The sequence below is a fragment of the Gasterosteus aculeatus genome, chromosome 16 (assembly GCF_964276395.1).
Source record: "Gasterosteus aculeatus chromosome 16, fGasAcu3.hap1.1, whole genome shotgun sequence".
In the NCBI taxonomy this organism is placed as follows: domain Eukaryota; kingdom Metazoa; phylum Chordata; class Actinopteri; order Perciformes; family Gasterosteidae; genus Gasterosteus; species Gasterosteus aculeatus.
In genome coordinates, this window is record NC_135704.1 from 2,014,148 (window position 1) to 2,037,140 (window position 22,993).

The window sequence follows — 22,993 nt, forward strand, 5'->3', positions numbered from 1 at the left end:
TGGACCATGTTGACCCTCTACACCAGAGGTGCAGGTTTCAGGTTGTGCTTGCAGAATGTAGCAATTCAGGACCCTCAGGTGGTCAACCTTCGTCTTTCTCTGAGCGCTGAAATTGCATCCCGGTCTTCTCATGAATCTTTACCTGTTTGGTATCCAAAGCGGCCTTTAACTCCACCATGCTGAAGGAAGGACACACAATCCATGGAATGACCTTTTGACCCACAGAATTGCTTTTGTAAATCTGCCAAACTACTACTACGTACTACTACGCAGCATATGACACAGCATGAGCCACTAATAATACTTATGATAATACCTGTCCTATGTTGGATGGAACTCAATGTGTCAAAACATTTGATAAATGAACAGATGCTAATGATTTGTTGTTGTTGATATGCTATCTCCCATCGAATGACCACTTAGCACCTTGTACAGAAGTTTGTCACTTGTTGAGCCATCTGCCGCTCTGACACCAATGAGACACGGACTACGCTTGTCTCCTGAGGGGGGAGACGCTGCGCTCACAGAGGCCAGAAAGCAGCATACATATTCAGGACCAGGCTCCACACCGCGCTAGTCATCCCGACCCACATGGCAACGCAGCAGCTGCATTAACCCAGCAGGAGCTTTAACAGCCTTGCCTCTGTCCATAAAACCAACAGCGTGAGGAACAGGAAATGCCCTGATGTGCATTCAAACCTCAGATGACACAAAGTCAGACTGTCCATCAAACAGGGAGGTGGGAGATCTTCTGGTTGGTGACCCTGGGACGCCATCGCCTGCCATGGGGATGCACCATTCTCATCCTCCATCCTCAAGTTCACGTTTAACCATCTGTCTCTTGTCGCTATGCACTCTAAATGAGGCCATTTTAGGATGTATTGGTATTCAGTGAGCTGCTTTTTGCATCTCAGCCTTTGGTCTTAACAGGTTGGTTTTCAGGACATCACACTACTGGGTCGTAAGTCATACTCTATACAGTATATAAATGAGTTGCATAAGAATACGGTTTTCTCTTTTAAGTCAGGGTTTCATTGCATACTACAGTGGGACAGAATATAAATGATGTTTAGTTTTTTATGCTGGTTATTGGTCTCTAGGAATCTATTGTTTTGTTTAAGTTGTATGTTGGGCAATTACACTCTGTAAGTGGGTTTTATCATCTCTGGCGTTGTGGCGCCCTCCTGTGTGTGATACAGGTAATGTGAATCTATATTGTGTTTCTATAACCACATTAGTAGCTGAGGCAGGTAAACTAAATCCCTTGGAGAGATGCCCGACAGTCCACCATGAGTGTTGACTGGATAGCAAGAGCTTGAGCACATAGTGCAGTAGAATTTAAAATGTCATACATGGTCATGTTGTAGTTCATCTTTATTAAAAAGGTAATGCAAAAATTAATGTCATTCTTTTTCATGGTATGCAAAATAATTGCTATACATCAATCAAAATCAAGTTTACAATTAAAACACACAATCTACCCCCAAAAATTACATTTCGTTATTGTATTGAAAAAAAGATGAATTAATTACAAGCGTTGTTTTTGTGTAAGTAAAACATTTTGCAAAAGTTTTCTTTTAAGTTAATTATCAATAATCAAATATCAAACAAACACACAAATATACTACAGGTAAAACATTGCAAATTCCTAATTTGACTAAAGTAAAACATACCTTTCAAAAGTATTTCATTGAATATTAAGCTGCTGTACACATTCATCCAATGAATAAAGAACAGTAGTTAATATATATGTGAAGAAAAAGAAAAAACATAGAGCATTCCTGTTGTGTCAGCAAATGGTGCTAACGGTGCTAACAGTGCTATTGTTGCTAGCAGTGAAAACGGCGGCAATATTGCTGAGACTTCTTTGCTCAGATAGACATTATTCCTCTGTATCCTTACATAGATAAAGGTTGTTTGCTGCTATCAATGCTCTGAATCGTGTATCATACACCTTTTATAAAATTAATCATATTTACATTTAATCAACATACACTACAGGGTTACAGTACAAATACACAATATTTAAGATGTTAGCTTTTAATGCATTACTTAACAAATGTGTCCCTTACAAAAGAGTGAAACTAATGTAATGTGCAGAGCCAGGGATGCACAAAAAAACATAATATTGTGTTACATTCATTAATATTGCAAGTGTGTAATGACACCAATGAGTCCACAATTAATAGCTGAAAGATACAGCATGTTGGAACAGGCTGCTTTCAAAGTTCACTTAATGTCGAGTGCAACCGGGCCTTTCATCGAGAAACCGATAAAGAAGGACACTTCGGTCTCCTGGGCATGCCCACTAAGCTGACTTTGAAACATTGGGGTGATTTCCAACTTCAGACCAGGGATACAAGTATCTGCCAGAATCCTCTTGTCCCTCACTTGGCCAGTTAACCTGCAGAGGCGCTCCTTTACCTGCTTCTCTTGCCATATTTTTCCATTTTCCCACATTAATGTGAAATCTTCTTCCCCAGCCCTGACGTACCTTCTGATCTCCCCTAGGTGTACCAGTCGTTCATAGCCCTGCTTCTTCCCCAGGATGAAATGGACAATGGGTCTTTTGCCGTTGAACACTTCCTTCATCACCATGTGATAAGAGGTCCTGATCTGTGAGATGAGCCTCCCCAGATTGTTACACAGTAACACCTCTGCAGAGCGGTGCTGTGGCCAAAACAGCACAACTGCAATGAAGTGCAGTGGTAAGTTCTCACTTAATGGGATTTGCTCCCGCAGAACTTGGCAAAGGAGATCAATTAGCGTCTTGTAGGGCAGAATTAGTTTTGATGCCGGTTTGATACAACTCAAGACAACATTAATGTAGATGAAGTTGATTCTCTCCTTCACAGTCGGCCTATCAGATGCACAGACCGAATGTGACAGTTTGGCGATCCTCTCCATAATGTCATGTGGTATACCATTGGAGAGACAATTCAGAATTCCAGAGAAGGTATCAGCTTTGTTCTTCTCCAAGTATTGTCTTTCTTCGTGTAGTTTCAGCATGGAAGACATGGCTTTATTTCTCAAGAGAGCTGCCGAATCCATCTTGCAGAAAAGCTCTGCATACTTTCTGAAGCATCTGAAAAGCTCTCTTTGGGCTACTTGCTCACGACTATCTTTCATTCCAGATCTGGAGCCCAAGTTCACAGAAAAGTTGTCAAGGAAGTCAAAGTTCTCCTTCATCCTATATTTCAGGCTGTAGAGAAAATCCTTAAACTGTTTGAGGATTTTGTAGTATTGTGTGTGTTTGTTGTGCCTTTTATCACTTTTCTCCACGTCCTCAAGTTTCACATCTCCAGAGAGAACCCTACTCATTAGGTCATGGCGCACATTGTCAAAGGCAAATACAGGAGTATTTGCCAGCACTTCAATGACAAGTACCCCAACCTGAATTTCTCCCAGGCACCCCGCTGTATTAAAAGAGCGTACTCGCTGACTCGACTCTTTCTTGGCAAGGCTCTGTGTTTCCTTGAAGGCATCAGTTGCTGACTGAGCCATTTTGAGAAAAATCTCCAGTTTTTCAGGACTTATGGGTCCTTCCTTGTAGTTTGCGATGGCATTCTTCAGCCCGTGCTTAACAACCTGCGCTGAGGTGTCAGCAAAATATGAGCTGTCTTTGGAAAGTGCTCTTGCTCTCGATGCCCAAGCTTCCGCCTCAAAGAAATCCTTTTCCTTCAGGTAATAGTACCTGGCTAGTAACTGGGAGACAACTGCATCTTTCTCAAATCGTTTTGATGCTTTTTTTAGCACCACCTCTTCCAGTCCTGGGCTCTCACTTACAATGTCTTGAATTAGAGGAGAAAACTGAGATTCATCCACAGAATAATATCTCTTCACCAAAATTTGGTGAACGTCTTTCAGAAGGTTGTCTTTGCCTTGTGTGGTCTCATAAAGCGTGTCTGTGGTCAGCAGGAGGTCCATAATCTCAGCTTTGGTTAAATTGTATGTTGTTGTTGTTAGTTCCTGCAAACAGTGCCTCGCAATACTTGAATGGATAATTTTCACAGCTTTGAAAACTACCTTACCCTCAACTGTGCAGGAGGCAACTAATGTGGAGAATTTCCCAAAGCTGTCTTCGACTTTGATGGTTCCACAGATTGGTCTTGGTTGAAGACCAAGAAATTCCTCACACAGAGAGATGGAGAGCGAGGATCCCTTGCAGTACACATTCAACAGAACTAAAACAGCCAAGAGCTGTGCATGTTTCTCATTCATGTTGAAGCTCTTCAGGGTTTTGCGGGCCACACCCTGAACATACTCTGGCTTAAAGTTCTTCTTCATGATCATGAATCCATAGAACGTGTCTGCATTCTTGTGTTCTTTCTCTATTGCCACGAGTTTTTCCTCAAACAGTTTCTGCTCCTTCTCAGAGAGATTGTTTCCAATGAATACGGACTCCTCAGTGTGTTCAGTCTGTTCAGAGGACTCTGACATCATACAATTCAGAAGAATTACTTGTGCAGACTTGGACTGAATATTTTTCTTTGCACATTCTTCGTCAATGGCCTGCTGCAAGTCAAATACTTTGTCTTTATCGTCAAAGTCATCAATCATCAGCAAAACAGGCACCTGGGGTAATTGCTCCTCGTGGACATACATTAACAGTTTGACCACTTGATCAGCAACTTCAGCAAAGTCAGCGTTCCTGTCTCTGAGGACAGCACAACGGAATCTGTCCCGGAGAGCCCATAAAGTATGCATGGCCAAAGTTGTCCCACCACATCCAGGCAGATGCATGAGGTTGAACAACACGCAGGCTTTTCCCAGGGAGCACAAATCGGGTATGACTGTGTTCACGATGAAGTCAAACTTGTCTCGTTTGATAAACGGTATGGATCCAGGCTGCTCTGAAAAGTAGAAATTCCACCATGACACTGGTCCTCCTTTGTAGAAGTTCTCCTCTATCATAATTTTGTCCTCGTTTCCTCCTTCACATTGGTTCACACATAATACCTCCAAGGTATTCAGATCACGCTCCACTTTCTTCTCAAGAAGTACGTTACTTCCTCCACCACATGGTAGGAAACGGCTGGATCTGCGATTTTTTGACAAAAGACTAAGGACAGTGCCGTTCACTTCAGGGAAACTGAGCTCATGAATGCATTTACGAGCAATATTGATATTGCACCGAGCATCAACTAGGTTCTTCCAGGAGGTAAATGCATTTTCATTGTCACATATACAAAGGATCTGCTCGGTCCCTTTGAGCTCCTGGTAGAACGTACTGAAAGTCTCAACAAGAGGGTCCATCTTCTCGCTCACTGTTGACCAAAGTAAGAAAATGACCAGGAATCTCTTGTTTGGAAGCACATCTTTCCGACACAAGAATGAAATCACATCTCGAATGGAGGACCCCTTGTCCATCAACCACTCGTCAATGTCTGAGGGTTCCTCTTTCGGAATCCTTCCATTGCAGAACACCCAGCTGGTGATTCGAGTTAATTTCAACTTGTTTGCAATGTCCTCAACTCCTTTTGTTATTTTATACTGTGCTGGTAGATGGTCATTCACTGTGCTCAGTTTTTTAAAGTGAAATTGTAGCCCATCTTCAGCTGATTCTGGATCAAAGTCCAAAACAGCTATTGGGTTGAGCTCAACCAGAAAACCTAGAGATTCAAAGTGGATTTGATGTGATTTGTTGGTTACAATTATGTACTGCTCAAAGTGTGACTTATCTAAAGATAAGGATCCACCAGTTATCATCTCACTCAATCTAGAGCCCTGAGTACTGCGTTTTATCACATTAAGGTGCTTCTCTTCAGCTTCTTTTCGGAGCTGTGCTCGCTGTGCCTTTCCAGCAACAAACTGGTTGTACTCCTCCACGGGGAGGAGATCTCTGCTGCTACCGCCTTCTCTGACAAAGAATTGCCTCGATGGTGTTTCTTTAGCTTCAGCCTTTTTCTTCTTTTTTGTGTCCATGTTTATGTGGTAGATGTTTTCTTCACACATTGTAGAGTCAGGGACTATGTCCACTTCTATAACGCATTTTTCAGATGATGTCTCATTCCTGTTGAGAACACCAACAAATCTTGGCGGTTTGATGCAACTTTGAGCAGCCTTTTGGTGTCTATGCTCAAAATATTTATTGACAGAGTGGATTTGCATTGTATAAGCCTCTTTGTCCCTAACAACCAGTCCCAAAACTTGACCGTGTGTGAAGTCTGGCTTGTCTCCTATCCCAAAATGAATGGTGCCATTGGTGCGGCTGTTCATGCAGGCAGCTGCAAAGCGGGCAACCTCTTCAGTTAACCTGGTCATTGTAGCTTCATCTGCTGTACTGTTAAAAGCTTTATACTCGTGGCAGGGTTCAATCAAGTCTGATGCGCCTGATTCCGTAATATCAAGAATGTCGCTCTCCATGTACCTATATGTATCATTGTACCTACAGAATGGATAGGGCTTGCATGGTCCTCGAGGTAGACCTTTTGAGCTTGTTGGCTCCTCATTGATTAATTTCACCAGCTCATTTCTGGCATGAATGAGAAGTTTTGCTGGTCCAAGAGTCACACCAATGTTTTGTAAATCGTTTGTATCTAAAAGCAAAAGACTTGGCCCATTGATATCCTGCTGGAACAGAATCTCTGGCACATTGTCAGCAACTTGATCCAACTTGAGAGCCCATTGTCTCACATGACCTTTACTCCAATCCTTGATGTCACGTGGCAGACCCTCCTCCTGACTCTGAAATACAAAGGACTGTTATTGTTCCTCATTTGCAACTTGATTCAGTACACTTATTACTTACTCGTCAGTTAGTGTTTGTTTCAACTGTTATTTACCTTCATTTTGTCTCGATCTGCCATGACAGCTTTGGTTCCTCCTTCTCCAACGTAGATTCACTATTGGCAAATAATTCAAATAGAGCAATCAACAATGGAGGACTACATAATATACCGGAACATAAAACACAAACCGTCATTGATTTCAGCTTTACCTTCATCTATCCTGATCATCCATGATAGCCGGCTCACTTTTCACAAATCTTGACCACTAACGCTGCAAAAGAAATTACAAAAATGTAATTGACGATTGGGCACCCACCTTTCCCGTCTATTGATACAAATAAAGAGTTAAATTGTATAACAGACGGCCATTCTCAAAGAAAAACTCTATGTAGAAAAATAGGGCTGGCCACGATTGCAGTCCTTGAATGATGACACAATTTTCACAGCCTAAAGACGTAAGCTGCACTGTGCTGTGATGCTGATTTTCTGCTATAAATACTAAAATAATGATGAAATGTCCTCATGTTTCTTTCTTGTTGTTGTTATTGACATATTTCATAATTTTGTAACCTAACTTGAAAGTGATCAATATAGGTTACTTTAAAATTCTGATCTGATCTGGATCTGAATTTAAATTTGTTCATAATAATCCAATCCGCTCAATTGTCACTAGGGGTGGGGGAAAAAATTGATTCTTCAATTTCTCTCTCTAGAGATTCGATCTCGATTCAGAAAAGTTAATAATCGGAATTAAAAAAAACAAACATCCGTCTCGCGCGAGATATTTGCTCGCTCGCGGAGCGTGAACTTCGTTGCTCGCGAGGTTAGTCTCTGGTCGCGCTCGAAGGAGTTTTCTACGCGCTCGCTGTTGTTCTTTTTGAAAGCAAGGGGGCGGAGCCAGTCACCATGGTCTCTACATCTGATTGGTTACAAACCCCGTCTTTGGATTGGCTGGAGTGATGCATTCACACAACTATAGAAGCCCATTTGCGCACTAATGTAATAAGTGCGGGGTAATGTAATTTCATATTGAAATTATGAGATAAAACGTTGTCAAAAAACAAACGCCCCCTTCGGTAACCGTAGTGGACCGTAGATGACAACCAGCTACAACCATCATTTACCATCATTACCGGCACATTAAGACCAATGCGTCCAGCTCGCAGACCGGTCCGTCAGTCTGAATCTGAATATCTAATAACTTTACCGAACTATGGAGGAGCCTGCGCACATCTTACCTCATTATTTCCATTTTCCAAAAAGTCGATCCGTATTGAAAGTTGGCAAGATATTCACAGATTTGGACTTTTTTCCGGTATTTTACAAATACGGACCGGTCTGAGACTAAGAGCAGCTTTTTCTTCATTTAAAAGAAAAATGAATCTGTTTAATATTTTTTTTGACATCGGCTACTTCCATATTGTGTTGAAATGCAAGCTGCATTGGTTCTTGCATTGTTGATAGAAAATCATTTTTTTTTTCTCTTATAAAATATTAGAGATGGTAATTCATCTGTTGATTCTCTTTAATTATCAAATAAAGTAGGAAGTGATTAGCAACCTCTGAGTAGCAAACTCAGATTTGACAAAATTTAGAAAATCGAGATGCATCGATAATCGTTTTATCAGTTTAGAATCGATAATCAGTTTAGAATCGATCATCAGTCTAGAATCAATAATCGGTTTAGAATCGATCATCAGTCTAGAATCAATAATCGGTTTAGAATCGATTGTTGACCTCTGAATTGGAATCGTATCGAATCGTGAGGTGCCAAGAGATTCCCACCCCTAAATGTCACTGTCAATGGACGGACTGGCCCTTTTACACCTTCTCAGGAAAAGGAGGTGGGGGAGGGGCACCTGTGGGCCGAGGGACATTCAACCAACAGAGTCTGCACGGCAGAGAGAGAGACAGTGAACAAAGGACAATAATAGATTATCCAGTTCCTCTACATTTGGTGCCTCCAGACCGTAACAACCAGGGCTTGACGTTAACATTTCTGCTCACTGTGGTTTTTCCAAAGTAACTACTCACTCAGACATTTCATTAGCCACATTGTTTTTGTTGGCAAATTGAGTTTAGGACATAAAGTACAATATAAAACATTGTACACTCATCAGAAACACGTACACGTACATATGAGAAACACACGCATACATATATACTGCTGTGTCATACACACACACATATGAAATGCTTACATACGTACAAGTGAAACATTTATACGTATCTGAAACACTCAGATACATGCACATATGAAAAGGTTGAATACATATATATATATATATATATATATATATATATATATATGAGAGAGAGAGAGAGAGAGAGAGTTGAAAACATGCATACATGGATTACTGAATCTCTTGCATATGATTACAAAGATATAAAAAGTGTAGATACATATGCAAAGGTTTCACATATATTTGTATAAAAGTTTCATATGTATTCATACGAGTAATCTCACTAGCAGACAGAAGGCATCTCAGTTACACCGGAAGGGGGAAGCAAAGAGAGCAGGTTTTGAATCTTACGCCCTCAAATGAAATGGGCCGTCTCCAAATAGTTCATGTTCACTAGGCTGTTCCAAGCAAAATGAAGGGCCTCGCTGTGGACTCAGGGAAGTATTTATCAATCCTGACTTTGTCATTGATATTTGGTTGTAACATCAAACCAGGAAGACAAAACAGTCTTCACAATACAGTCCACTTTAACAGAAGCAACTATCAGACAGACATGTTATATGACAACGACAGCATTGTGTTTGACAGCCAGAGGGGAAAACAAGAAGCGACATTCTCAGTGGGTTTCAATGCCGGAAGCAGACAGCTGAGCCAAGTGTGCGACACACACTGACCGAATACCACTTTCATCCCCATCTTACTCTTCATTATTTGCTTTTACATATTCAAAAGACAAAGAAGGGACACTCACCACCACGGTACCGGTGTTTGGTCTGATAAACGCATACGTCTTCAAACAGGGAAGTGGGAGACATCAGGCTGAAGCAGGAGACATCAGGGTGAAGCAGGAGACATCAGGGTGAAGCAGGAGACATCAGGCTGAAGCAGGAGACATCTGTCTGAAGCAGGAGACATCAGGCTGAAGCAGGAGACATCAGGCTGAAGCAGGAGACATCTGGCTGAAGCAGGAGACATCTGTCTGAAGCAGGAGACATCAGGCTGAAGCAGGAGACATCTGGCTGAAGCAGGAGACATCTGGCTGAAGCAGAAGACATCAGGGTGAAGCAGGAGACATCTGGCTGAAGCAGGAGACATCAGGGTGAAGCAGGAGACATCAGGGTGAAGCAGGAGACATCAGGCTGAAGCAGGAGACATCTGTCTGTGCTGCTTCACCGAGAGGAACGCGAGTGGAGGCAGGAGTCGTTCCTGCGTAATGGGGGCGGACACTTTTGAGGAAACGAAACCTAAGAAATCCGAAAGGAGACACATGTGCCAACACGATTGACGGCTTTTAGAGAGTGAGGACATCATGTCTTTTGTCCTTCTCACGAGACGCTGCGGGTCTCTAACGGAACACATGAAGAAACCGAGAGTTTGAGACAACCGACAAGAGGAAGTTGGAACGTTCCCCGTTTGATTGTAAAACAAACTATAAAGCGCAGCAGGCGCGTGCACGGCGTTACGCGCGCGCACGGCGTTGCGCGGTGATGTAATCCAGTGATTAACACAGCCCGTATTGAGCTGCTGCGGTGAAGACGTGTTCTCATCTCGTCCGCTAGGTGGCAGAATGCAACATGTGCGTTTATGTCATGGAAGAGTTGTTCAAGAATAGAGACGTTTGGTTCATTAATATCGGTGTATTTGTCACACTTCGATCCTAAATATCTAATATAACGTTGGTAAAGGCTGTGGTCTAAAGAAAAGGACTCGTGTGGCTTGTATGGTCTCAGACTCTAGAACTTCTACCATGTTACCGTCTTGTTGCAGTCTTGCTTAAGGGACACACCAGACACACTGACTCTAAACTGTATTTCCCGTCCGCTGAAGGTTGGGGGTTTAAAACTGTGTCCTGTATAAAAACATGTCCCTCAAAAAGGTTAGTTTCCCCACCGCCCTCCTGCAGGCTTCTCCCCAGCAGCTACAGGGAAACTACTGAGGGAAAGATGGATGGAGCCACATTCAGGGACCTTTGAAGAAAATGTAATGCAGTCTGCAAAAGACTTGAACAATTCTTACGCGACACAGGTGTGAAATCATTAAACATGCATTTATTAAATAATACTTGCAAGTAGGAGACAGAATTGACACATACAAGTAATAAAACATGTTAACTATCATTTGACACAATATGTCTCTTTATAAACGGCACAGACTCACTGTCATGTAACGAAACATTATTTACGTTTTCCCAACAGCATGTTAACTTTTTAAAGTTCCCATCTCAAACCACTTGGGAATCTGTCTGTTCACAGACGGTCTCCATCCAGTCTGACTGAGCTTCAGCTCTTTTTTTCCCAAGAAGAACGGACAAACATTTCCATCTCCAGATGTGCAGCTGGTGGAGACAAACCCCAAATGACTTGCAGCCGTAATTGCAGCAAAAGGGGGTTCGGCCAAGTATTGACTGATGGGGGTGAATCCATCCAACAGATGTCAACTTTTTGTTCTCATGAATGTCTGTGCCACAATAAAGATCGTTTGCACATTCAAAGCATGTTGTGTTGATCAAATGGGAATTCCAGTTTGTAATGGTACAAAAGGGGCTGAATACTTAATGAATGGCATTAATATAATACATAATGAACACATGTTTACCTGTGATTAAAGGGCATGAATCAGTAACTTAATACAAAAAGAAGAAAATTAAGAGAAAACTTCTAAGCACAAAATCAACAGCGAAACAAAAGCTACAGTACAGTAGATCCTGTTACATGTTACAGATTGTACTCCAGAAGGACACACATACAAGCTGTACAACGCCACTGATTCTCTGAGGACCTGTTGTTCATTTCAGCACGACATGGAAGCCGTCAGCGTTTACATCTGCGTACCAGAAAGCCATGCAGTAAAATAACGTTCAATGACACCAATAATCCAGCTACACGGGGGACATAACGAACCGTTACCTCTCATAATGCTGAGGAGGAAGCTGCTTTCCTCCCTGAAGTTCTGCACCATCTGAAACAAACCGATTTAAAATGTTTTCTTTTAATCTCTGGCTTCTTCCAACATGCTCCAATTTCATTTTTTTTTTTTAATTCCGCATGCAGCAGAACATTGGTCGTTCCTGCTGCGCCAACCGCCAACCGATTAATCAACTTCATTCCCTATTTAGAGCAGAGACACTCAAATGTGTTTCTACCACCTGTAAAATCCCGTCCGTCTAACAGGAATAGAGCTGAAACCAGAGGTAAAGGCCTTGAAAACAAATCCCGTGTTGGAATATGAGAGTGTGCATTATTCATCTAGTTAAATTTGAAATAAATAGTGTTGAGATATTATTCAATTAAACTCTAACTGCCTTAATGTGACAGGCACTTGTTGACTATACACAGACTACCTCAATAGAGTCCACTACAAGGTCAGTTAGACATCATGACGTTCTGGTCTCCTGCTTTGTGAGATGCAGCAAACCCTCTGAAGGCTCAGACGTTAGATCGGCATGTGTTGTTGTTGTTGTTGTGTTGATGTTTACTGTATTGATTGTGTGTGTTTAGGAACTGTAGAGCTCCGCTACAAGCGGAGTGGGTCTGTGGTATCACGTAGGAACTCCGTTTCCAAGTTGCATGACTGCGATTGTGATCAAAGCTAACGTGTTGGCGGCTAAAATCAGCTTTGCTTTGAGTCTTCTGTTTAATCATTGACCAACCACCACCTACAGGCAGGTTTGACTACACGAGGAACACGCTTGGCCTCCCAGCGATGAGGGGTTAGTGGTCGACAGGAGGAGAAAGGATACCTCGTCAGAGACCAAGAGGTGGATCCCGCTGGCTTTCTCTCTGTAGATGTGAGTGATTTGCTGCGGACTGACGCCGTAAAGCACAGCGATCTTTTCCGAGAGGTCCAACAGTGTGAGCTCCCCCAGGTACACAGCGTGATAGACTACAGGGAAGACAAGCGGCACAGGAGGGAACACGTCAACCATTATAACAAATCATCCCACGGCTACATGACATCCCATTTTTAACATTCAGATAGTAGATGTATTTTCCTGAATGGTGAAAAATGTGTAAAATCAGTCATGATATTCCAGATATCCCTCCACAAAGTTGGCACACCCTTTAAGGGGCGGTCAAAGCAATTGGACCCGGATGTATTCGGGGTTGAGAGTTAAACACGGAGACATCCAGGATTCAATACGTGGGTCATTTCTCCAAAAAGAGAGACCACGGTCTTCAACCAAGAAGGGACCAACGCTTAAATGTTCACTCTGCCCAGATCAGAAACCGTGGCTCCAAAAACTCTACGAACCCTAAAATAGAGCTTCCTACGGAGGCCTCGGTAACCACCGGTAAAGTCAGGTGACCGAACTCGTTTTGCAGATGTGACGTATGTAAACACGAAGCACATGTACGCCGCTGCCTCCAGCACCTGGCGTGTTGGGCGGCGGACGTCCGGCCGCCTGCTGGCACACATAGAGGGTGAGTCGGGGCCGAACGCACCTGTGGAGCGGAAGCAGAGGGCGGGCTGTCAATGTCGCAGCAGTCACGTGACTCCACAGTTAAAATAACTAACCGGTTATAATAATCATGGCAGGCATGCAGAGCAGCGTTAAGGAGCAGAAGGTTTGTATGAACATTAAACAGAAAAGTACTAGAATGTGTAGCATACAGTCTAGTCTAAGTCAGATGTGATAATGTAACATTTTCCACAATACAGATCATTTCTCCTTTTGACGGTGGACAGATGTTTTACTCTGAAAATGACGCTAAAACAGGTTTGAAAGGAGATAGAAATGTGTACACGTCTTTCCCATGTAACATGATACCATTCCACAGAAGAAAAAGTACCGTGTACACAGTACTTACCCTTGAGGGAGCGGAGTCAAAAATCAAATTAACTTCTCGTATTAGCTGAATTATGCATTCCGGTTTCATTTAGCTGTGACATAACGAGAGTACATCGCCACAACCACTGCGCCAAAAGCAGCCGACATCCCCCAAATCCACCAACACAATTTTACAAAGACAAAAAAAAAAAGCAGAAAGAAAACTAATTTACCCAGTTCTGCTGGTCTGAGCACTGGTTGGTGTGTTTTCTAGCCTCTCACCTTCCTTTCATAGTGTTGAAGAGGCGGATGCCGTCTGCTGGGCCGCAGACCTGGATCAGGTCCTCCCTGCTCATTCGCAACAGATCGGCACCTGCAACAACAGCAGAGCATCGGACCACTTCTTCTTCTTCCAACTTCCTCCCCTGTTTAAGTGTGTTTCTACCGCCTCTGAAATACCGGAGAAGCTGCAGAAGAGCCTTGAGAGCGCTGAGAAGCGGTACTGGTGAAGCCACAGCTGGGTGTCCTGTGGCGTGGACGATGGCAGAAGGTGCTACGTGTCAAAGAGAGGAGGGGCCCCAGAAATTAGTACAGCATCCACGGTCTCCAAGGTAACTGAGAGGCATCATCTTCTGCCTGGCTTACATCACAGCAGCTGAGCAGCTCCGGCGGCTGGTTGGGAGAACAGTTGCTGCAGAAAGGTCCACTTGTCCAAGGAGGAGAGACAGATTGGGGAGATCTCAGAAACACATCATGTACTGGTGTAGTATCGTTATCCTGGTAATCACCCATGGAAGGAGACTGGGAATGCCGACTCACCCATCTGTAAAGCCGCAGGAGGGGGGGGAGTTTTGGTAAACGGGCGACGGGGAGCCGCTGCTGCTGTGGCTGCTGAGACTCAGGGCATCGGGCCAGGGAGAACACTCGACGAGGAGAGACAGAGGAGGAGTTTGATCTAATAGGACACCTGCAGTCCTGCAGTTTGTCTGTGACTCACCTGTTGTCTTGTTTCAGGCTCCTCCCCCTCACTGTGCGTGATTATAAGCTCCTCCCTGACCTTGTGTATCTAGTCTGTGTCAGTCCCTCGTTCTGTGCCAGTTCGTCTCGGTCTGTTTCCAGTGAACTTACCAGCAATTCCCAGTGTGATTTGGATAGCGTTTGTAGTCCGGAGGGAAACGCAGTGAAGCTTGTTTTAACTTCATCTAAATGATTATTACGATTTCACCAAAAACTATCACGCATTCTACAAAGTATTTCCTTTTTAACTTCATTAGTTTTGCTGACCTCTGTACTATTTCTGTCAAGACTTTTATTTGAAAGCAACATTTTTTCAATGTGTATTGCTTTAAATTCCTCCAGCACTGGATTCCAGAGACTCAATGAATGACGATCCTGATTGTAGGAGCCATATTGAGCTGTATTTTACTTTTCTTTCTTGTGAATAGTAGTGTGTGTGTGTGTGTGTGTGTGTGTGTGTGTGTGTGTGTGTGTGTGTGTGTGTGTGTGTGTGTGTGTGTGTGTGTGTGTGTGTGTGTGTGTGTGTGTGTGTGTGAGTAATGTGGCCACAGGTCTGTATACCCCACCTAGAGGACGGTTGGGAGGCTGAAGTCGGAGCCCAAGGAAAGGCTTTAAAAGACAGGAGACCCAGCAGTGGGTTTGGCCTGAGAGGGAAACCGTCTTTTGGCCGTGTGGTGGAGAGACGTGAGGGACATGACGTGACAAGCCGTCTCCCACCATATGAGAGACCGCTTTGGTTTAATCGTTTGTTATTTTCACCTCATGTTTTTGGTTTGTAAATTCTTCACATATTAGGAGCAATAAATGGTCATCGCTCCGAACCGGATCACCTTCTACTCCTCATCTTTACAAACTGCACGTCAGGGAGTAAAGGGACGAAAGGAAAAGGCTTCTACACTGATCAACACCCCGTCAGAAACTGCTGAGTCATTCTAAGACACTGACGTGTCCAATCATTGACAGAACTGAGGCCCAAAGCAAGGACACTTTACAAAGGATGATCTCAAAGCACAACAACAGCCAGTGATTTAATGCTGCTTTAAAATGTTCTGGTGAGTGACAGGAAGGTTATATTGTGACGGGCAATCTTATCAGAAATGAAATGTCTGATTAGATAACAGCATTAGAATGATTAAATGAGTAGACAAAGGTCCTCGCAGATTTGCTGCGTTATATAATGTGGCCTCACCTCTTTTAGCACGGTGTTCTCGTAGGACAGTTGGTACTTGGCTCTGTCTTCAGGGACTTTTTTATCCATCTTTTCCCTGTCGGTCTTCAGTTTGCGATCAGCTCCTTTGGGCTTCCAAAAAAAATCTTTATTAGAAGTCAAATTGATAAAGCTTACATAGGATGTGATATATGGCACAATTCTTATTAGAGCAAAGCCCAGGTTACTATATTGTAAAACTAGTTCTATAAGCACAGGCAGAGCCCGACACAGACACTTACCCCTGTGCTCATAGAACTAGGGCTACAGTGCCGTCACCTGTGTTCTAACCCACTAAGGCCGTGCCCTGTTCTGGACTGGATAGGTACGGCGGGTGGATAACGTCCACCCAACCCCACTGACCCGGCCCGACTAGAGGTGGATCAGTGTTTCTTTTTTAAAGGTGCGATCCTGGCCGGATAGGGTTAGGGCGGTAATAGCCTTTTTAGTCCAGTAGAGGTCTCCTACTTTGTGAGTTAGAACTTGGTGCAACAAAAAACATGAAGGTGATCAAGTCAGTCAAGTCTTATACCTTGAAGACTTTGACCAGGCAGTCAGAAGAATGGACGTGCTCCATGTATTCTCCCTTTTCATTGGTGGTGAATGTATCTAGCTGGATGCGAAAGGGCACTCCTTTCTCGCCACCGTGCTTCCTGGGGGTAAACTCAGTGCTGATGCAGTTGACCTGAGGAGACATGACAGAAGATGGACTGTATGTTTGCGTTTTGCTGGCGACCCCCCCCTTTAGACGTTTGAGCAAAACTCACTGAGCCAAATCTGTACCTGGATGAAAACAGAGGCGTTCTTGAAAGGATCCCAGAGGAACTCAATGGTGTTGAGATCCAGAGGGTGTGAACGGGGCTCCAGTATCCCCACTGACAACGGGATATCTGCATGTAATGCAATGAGTCAATCGGTGGACAATTGCTAGAAAAAACCCTCAAAATGTGTTTTCTCAACCAGCTTCTTGCTGTGAGCAACTTCGAACTCGGGAGATGGATGCAACTTTTTGTGAACCCCCTTTGACCAGTTGTGAAGATAATGTCTTTAGGCCGGAGATCTTTGTGACGCTTCATTGCCGCCTTTTTGAGTGGGGATCAGACAGAGCTTCATCCAAGAGCCAAACACTTCGATGAAGCATCCTTGGGATTTAGTCTCATTTGTTTTTTAATTGCAACTATACAATTAGCGTTTAGCTATTAGTTCATGGTTTGTGTTTTCCACCAGCTAAACGTTCTCTGATGTTCTCTGATTAAGGCCTCAGTATTTCAGGCCTACTTTCGTGTTCAAGTAATTACCGCATTGGCCGAGTAAGCAGACGAATGCCTTGCTCAACTGACCTGCTGCTCTTTGTTGTGTGGGTGCGCTTTGATATATCAGCTCCTATGTTAGCACAGTACACTCACCTACATCCAGGATTCGGTCTCCAGGTCGGCTCCACCTCCATCCCTCCAGCTGCTGATGCTCCAAATACTGCAGCCGACGGTCATGAAACACCACGCGCACGATGCTCTGTAACAGACAGGACGAGTTCAGGCCGGAGCACAGCTACGGCTCGCACATGGCCGAGCAGCTGGACAGCTGTGGCGAAGACTCCCCTCATTTATTCATGTAAATAGGACATTTCACTGAGCGCGGGTAAGTAGGTTCGGTGCACTCTTCTCACTTAAAGGAGCATCTGCAGGTGTCTGAGACACCATTCGTTTAACTAACCAGTTTAAACATGCCAGTAACTCATACACTACCACGAGTAATTAACAACGTATTATAACAAACTCTCTCTGAATGGACTTTTTTGAGGTTTTGTAGGATCCGTGAAGAAGAAGTCCACGTCTTCGTTCTGTTCTAAAAATGATCACCTCACTCCTAAACTCTGCGTGTATTTTAATTGACTGTATGTGTAGTTGTTTTATATCATTGAGTCCTTTGTCATGACTTAGGAGTCGGTTCATGAGACAGGGCATGAAATAAATCAATAAATTAACAACCCGTAAAAATCCATTATGGAGGGCGGCCGATCCCCAGAGCCCAAAAGGCCCAGGACGCATCCCGCCATGTGTTTGCAGAGAAGCCACCTGTCCCTTTCTTTTTCTTTCTCAAGCAATGGCAGAGGGCCTGACGACAGAGACACGTGGAGTGGATGCGGTGGAATAAAAATGACCGGTGCTTTCTCTTGAGTGTGTTGACAAGCGCCTTTGCAATAAATGGAGTCACTGTGGACCGTGTGACACGTCAGTCAGTAACACGTGGACGTGGCATCACGCAACCCTAGCTGCTGTTGTCCCTCTTCACTTCTCAGAAAGTTAATGCACCCGGACGACACCACTGTATGCTTTTCATTTCCATGAAATACTTCACAAGATAATATACGTGTGCAGATGCACAAACAGTAAAGCAGAGAAGAGCAGATGGGCCCATTCGGACGAATCACAGAGAGTGCGTGCTGGAACACGTGTGTGCCTTGTTAGGGATTTGTGTGAGATGTAGGAGAGAGGAAAGGTAAGTTTGGGGGATGGTCCCAAGCTCCGCCCAGCGGGACACCCCACCCCTGAAGTGGAAGGCGGGGCAGATACATGGAAACAGATGGAGGAGGAGTAAAAAAACAGACAAAGAAAATACCTCACACCTACCTTCACATATTTGCTGCCTGTATACTCCACTAGTTTGCTGTTAAGCATACGGATTTCGTAGGACTGACCTACATTTTAAGACATTAAAAAAACCCTGATTAAAATTGAAAAATGTGAAAATCAGTCAATGAGAAAAGAGTGAGGACAGACACGGAATCATTTCAGAAAGCGTTTGAGGCAAAGCCGGCCACTAGAAACAAGGAAACAATATTTAACCAGCCACAGAGGGACACTATAAGAGGGACACCATAGGAGGGACACCATAGGAGGGACACTATAAGAGGGACACCATAGGAGGGACACTATAGGAGGGACACTATAAGTGCTTTGTCAGCATATTGGAAACATAGACAATCAACGCATGCCAACTTAACCCGCTCATGTTACAGAAAGCTCATGGTATTTTTTTTCTCCAACCAAGTTACTGTTGGTGAGCAGGTCAAACTTGGACACACAGAGCTGTGAAAAAGTATTGGCCCACTTCCTGACTCCTGAAGAAATCCAGGATCCAATGAGAGACAAAGTAACATGTGTCAGTGTGGGAAGGGTTACCGAGCCACTGAGGCTTTGGGGAGGAGCACGGTGAGGTCAGAGGTCACGACTCAACAAAAAGAAAGAGACGGGGCAAACGAGGCTAAAGCACATAAAAACTGTCAGTGTTCAACTAGAGACAGAAAAAATCAGACGGTTCCAGAATGACGTGAAGAAGAAGAAGAAAGTCAAATTTAGCAAAAGGAAATGAAGAAGTTTAAATGTAAAAGTTTGCACACACAAATCAAATCACTGACAATGCGAATACGTTGTGATCAATGGCTTTAACATCTTACCCCCATGAAGTCAGTATTTGAAAAGACTAAAGGGCTTTTTGTAGGTGTGCAGTATGCGACCACGTCTATGTGTGTGTTGATAACTATCTACTGAAGATCCATCTATGTATCGATTAGTGAGCAGCTACAGTACAAGACCTCTGAATTCATGGCATTAAGATGTTTCTCTTATAATTCTACACCTCTGCATCCACGCGAGAGCCTCCTAGCTCGGATTTACAAACCTTCATCTTAACATCTGAGTGGTTAAAAGGCAACAGTAGCAGTTGGAGTCCATCACAGTCACCATTGCTGGCAAATGTATAATGTAAATGAATTTAAGACTCTGACATCGTTGCATTAGTCCGGCCCCGCTGCTGCTGCAGGGGTCCCATGACAGACGCGGGACGGATAGCTACCTTGGTTGAGGTAAGTGAGACTCTCCTCCTGCTGCTTCCGGGCCGGCGAGGTGGCTGCACACAGGAGGTGCTGCACGGCGCTCCTCTTTGCACCGCGCTCGGCCATGAGCCGGGCTTCTTCGTCCTTCAGGAAAGGCGCCAAGGCCTCTCTGGAAGGGGGGCAGAGTGTGAGCGATGTGTCCTTTCTCCCTTCGCCCTCGTCGTTGAGTCAAAGGGAACAAAAGGTGCAAAGGCTGCTTGTTGTTAATAAAGAACACGGCGCTCCTTCTCCAGCTGCGTGCACCAGCACATGTAGAGTTCACTGGTTTGACACAGAGAAGTCAGGGGTCCTCACGCTGGACGCGTGGTCTAAATGTGGATTTGGAAAACATACGTGTTTAAATAAACAGTTGAAAGCTACTTTCAAATGTGAGGAATAAAAGCGCTCCAATGAGGCAGAATGACAGCATGTGCAGATTTTACAAAATGAACATTAAGTCACGTGAGCAGTTCTTATATTTTTCTTTCTCTGCACTAACAGTAACCTGCTGTTGACAGACCCCCCCCCCCCAGTGGCATGGCTGTGAAGTCTCCATGTGCTTTACCTAATGTAACTAGCAGAGTGCTGGGAATGGCAGGCCAGCATATTTCCCAGTGCGGTGTCTTCTGGTGTCTCGTGGGGGGGGGGGGGGGGCTTCCTCAGACGGCAGCAGAAAAGGTTTTGCAGGCAGACCTCGGCGCCTGCCCCTTATATAGGCCGGGTGATGTCATCGGGCGTACCTCCGACCTCTGAGGGGCGGAGACACCTCGGCCACACCTCCCACGCCAGCGTTCAGCCAGGCTGCTGCACTGAGAGCAGCTTTTCACCTGACCGACCGGTCAGCCTGGGCCCTAAAAGTGGCCTTCCAACTCACTCGGGGCAACAAAGCGTTTGGAAAGGGAGAAAAGCTCGCGGGGAGCCTGATTGAATGCAAGTCAATGGAACCACCTTGTGTGAAAACAGGTCTGAGGAGGTTTCAACTTGCAGGTCAATGGCTGACTCATAATAGGGAAGTTTGATCCCATCGGCTCCTCCAGCGGGACACAGATTAGGAGCAGGTCATGTGACGTTCTCCCAGGTTAATGTTTCACCCCCCCCGCCCCCAGACGCAGCCCCAGACGCAGCCGCTTTGATTGTGATTGGCGGGTGTGAAATTTGGGATCATTAACCAGAAGACTTTCCGATCAGTTCTTAAGTGGGTTTATTTCTAGAGCAGTTTACATTGTTGCAAACGTATCACAGGTGGAAGTTAACAGCAACAACAAAAAGCCTTCTGTACAGTTTATCATGAGGACGAATCAAATGAAATATATAAATACAGGCGTGGGTATCACATGACAGGGTACTGCAGAACATGCATAGAGCAGCAGTGAGCTGTGCCATCAGCAGCAGGCTGACTAATGCTCCCAGAGGGGGGGGGGGGGCTTCGGGACAGAGTGCAGGAGGGTCTATTACAGCGCTGCATGTTGCCAAAAATCATTCTCGGTACCAAATGCTTAAAAAGCTGATCATAACATATAATAAGTCTGTACATTCGTTTACTTAAATAACCACAATTGGCCCCCGCTCAACTAAAACAGCGCGCCGTGCGCTTGTTTTTCATTAACATTAAAAGGCAGAACGATAACGGTACAAATCATATCAACAACTGACTCTGATCAGATGGGGAAAACTACCGGCAACTAAAAGAGAGACTTCTATAGCTGCTGGTTACCTTGGACCTAACACTGAAATAAATACGAATAAAGGTGGAGGGTTTCCGCTCATACGAGTTCTGCCTTCACTGCCACATTGAATCAGAAGTGAGTCCGACGACAGCGACGCCGACGACGACGCCGACGTGCCGGCTGTCAGAGCAGCAGGTGGGCGGGTGCTGCAGGTCACATGCAAGCCGCTTCCCTCTTCTCAAAATGTGTATGTACAAAACACCTTATACTGGTGGATTTATTGCAGAAGCTGTGGTTACGTGTGTGTGTTGGGGAGGGGGGGTGACTGAAGGAAACACTTAATACTGAAGTTGCACGGTCCAGGTCTGAAGGTCCGCTGGGACACGTGTGCCAGTGAGTAAGGCCGGTGGTGTCTTTGTGACATCGCTTGTCTCTGTCCCCCGACTCCAAGCAGGGGAAATATACAAAGGACTTCCTGTGCAAACAGACGCCGACGGGTCAAAGCCTGCTGGAGTCCTGAGCCAACATACAGGCGACTCCATCAGCACCCACCCAAACCAGACGTCGCCAGCTGCACCTCAAAATAAAAGTTCTGCGCTAAATTTGAAGGATTGTCAATTGTGTAGCTCAGAGGTTTGGGCAACTCGCTGGGTGTAGAGAGGGTTTTGTGAAAGGGAGATTTAAAAGACAGATTAGCATGAAAAAAAAAAAGAAGAGAGTACTACAAGCGATGGCCGGGCTGCTAGGAGCCACGATCACGAGCAATGCACCCAAAATATCAACTAAAACACTGTTGTTCTAACACATTTCTTTCAATATTTGGTTTTCATGCTCCTCAAACCAGAAATGATCCCACAGCCTACGGGCCGATTAGCATCACTGGGCCAGCCAAATGACATGTCATCCCAAACTGTGGTCCGCCCTGATCTCCAGTATTCCTCGGCCTCCTGTTACACACACAGAAGGCGGCGTGGGAGTTGAGGAAACCATGGAGGAAGAGAAGGTGCATTGCCAACATCCAAAAACTTCCAATGTGTAGATTCCCTCCCCCCAAACCACTGTTACATTCAAAGAGATCCCAGCGGGCTGGGGGGCGGGGCTTGGGGCGTTGCCTACGTGACGAACAGGTTGCTGACAGGAACTCCTCCTGGCGGGAGCGAAGCGCGGTGGAGCTTCAGCTGGGAGGAGGACAGGGGGGGGGGGGGGGGGACGTGGAGGGGGGTGGGGGGGACGTTGGGGGGGGAGCTGGGAGACGGAGACGTCCTCCATCAGCTGTGGGAGGAGACGTCCGAGGAGCTGCTGCTGTTGCTGTTGGTGGTCTGCGCTCGCTTGATGTACAGGTTCAGTAACTTCATCTGCAAAACAACAGGAGAATCACAGCTGGTCCCACGTCAGCCCTTATTACAGCGGAACCCCCCCCCCCCCCCCCCCATTGCCTTTCAAAGTGCTCCAGGACTGAAACACGCAACTTAATCTTCATCATTCAATCCAAACAAACGTTCCATGTGATATCCATCCAGATCCGCCTGTGACGGTTTATACTCCT

General features: G+C 44.8%; 3 protein-coding genes across 33 annotated transcripts in view; all 3 read right to left on the reverse strand.

The window, feature by feature from the left end:
- Window positions 1–1,356: 1,356 nt before the first annotated feature.
- LOC120834422 (sterile alpha motif domain-containing protein 9) lies at window positions 1,357–9,896 on the reverse strand. Of its 4 annotated transcripts, none has more exons than XM_078090663.1 (4): window positions 9,666–9,896; window positions 6,941–7,002; window positions 6,786–6,845; window positions 1,357–6,687 (listed from the first exon to the last, which is right to left on the reverse strand). In XM_078090663.1, the coding sequence occupies exons 3-4, from the start codon at window positions 6,807–6,809 to the stop codon at window positions 2,230–2,232; spliced, it is 4,482 nt and encodes a 1,493-aa protein (XP_077946789.1). In that variant the 5' UTR covers window positions 6,810–6,845; window positions 6,941–7,002; window positions 9,666–9,896; the 3' UTR covers window positions 1,357–2,229. The 4 variants fall into 4 exon arrangements, with proteins under 4 accessions (XP_077946789.1, XP_077946787.1, XP_077946790.1 ...); XM_078090661.1 differs by having other exon boundaries at window positions 1,357–6,702; XM_078090664.1 differs by lacking the exon at window positions 6,941–7,002 and having other exon boundaries at window positions 9,666–9,794.
- On the reverse strand, window positions 9,888–20,971 carry tfcp2l1 (transcription factor CP2-like 1). Of its 4 annotated transcripts, none has more exons than XM_078090665.1 (15): window positions 20,346–20,971; window positions 19,762–19,910; window positions 18,537–18,604; window positions 17,313–17,418; window positions 16,690–16,796; window positions 16,439–16,591; window positions 15,889–15,999; window positions 14,502–14,605; window positions 14,328–14,373; window positions 14,142–14,235; window positions 13,965–14,055; window positions 13,286–13,356; window positions 12,654–12,796; window positions 11,821–11,872; window positions 9,888–10,120 (listed from the first exon to the last, which is right to left on the reverse strand). In XM_078090665.1, exons 1-15 carry the CDS (start codon window positions 20,384–20,386, stop codon window positions 10,029–10,031), a joined length of 1,428 nt encoding a protein of 475 aa, XP_077946791.1. In that variant the 5' UTR covers window positions 20,387–20,971; the 3' UTR covers window positions 9,888–10,028. The 4 variants fall into 4 exon arrangements, 3 of the variants coding, with proteins under 3 accessions (XP_077946791.1, XP_040058340.2, XP_040058341.2); XM_040202406.2 differs by having other exon boundaries at window positions 9,907–10,158; XR_013453027.1 differs by lacking the exon at window positions 9,888–10,120 and adding an exon at window positions 10,943–11,737 and having other exon boundaries at window positions 13,166–13,356.
- clasp1a (cytoplasmic linker associated protein 1a) overlaps window positions 20,965–22,993 on the reverse strand; it is a 47,657-nt gene continuing 45,628 nt past the window's right edge. For 23 of the 25 annotated variants that reach the window (XM_078090656.1, XM_078090653.1, XM_078090648.1 and 20 more), the window contains one exon: window positions 20,965–22,802. In XM_078090656.1, coding sequence (XP_077946782.1) covers window positions 22,716–22,802 — 87 coding nt within the window. In that variant the 3' untranslated portion in view covers window positions 20,965–22,715. The remainder of the gene's footprint in view (window positions 22,803–22,993) is intronic. The other 2 variants (XM_078090659.1, XM_078090660.1) reach the window with 1 other exon arrangement.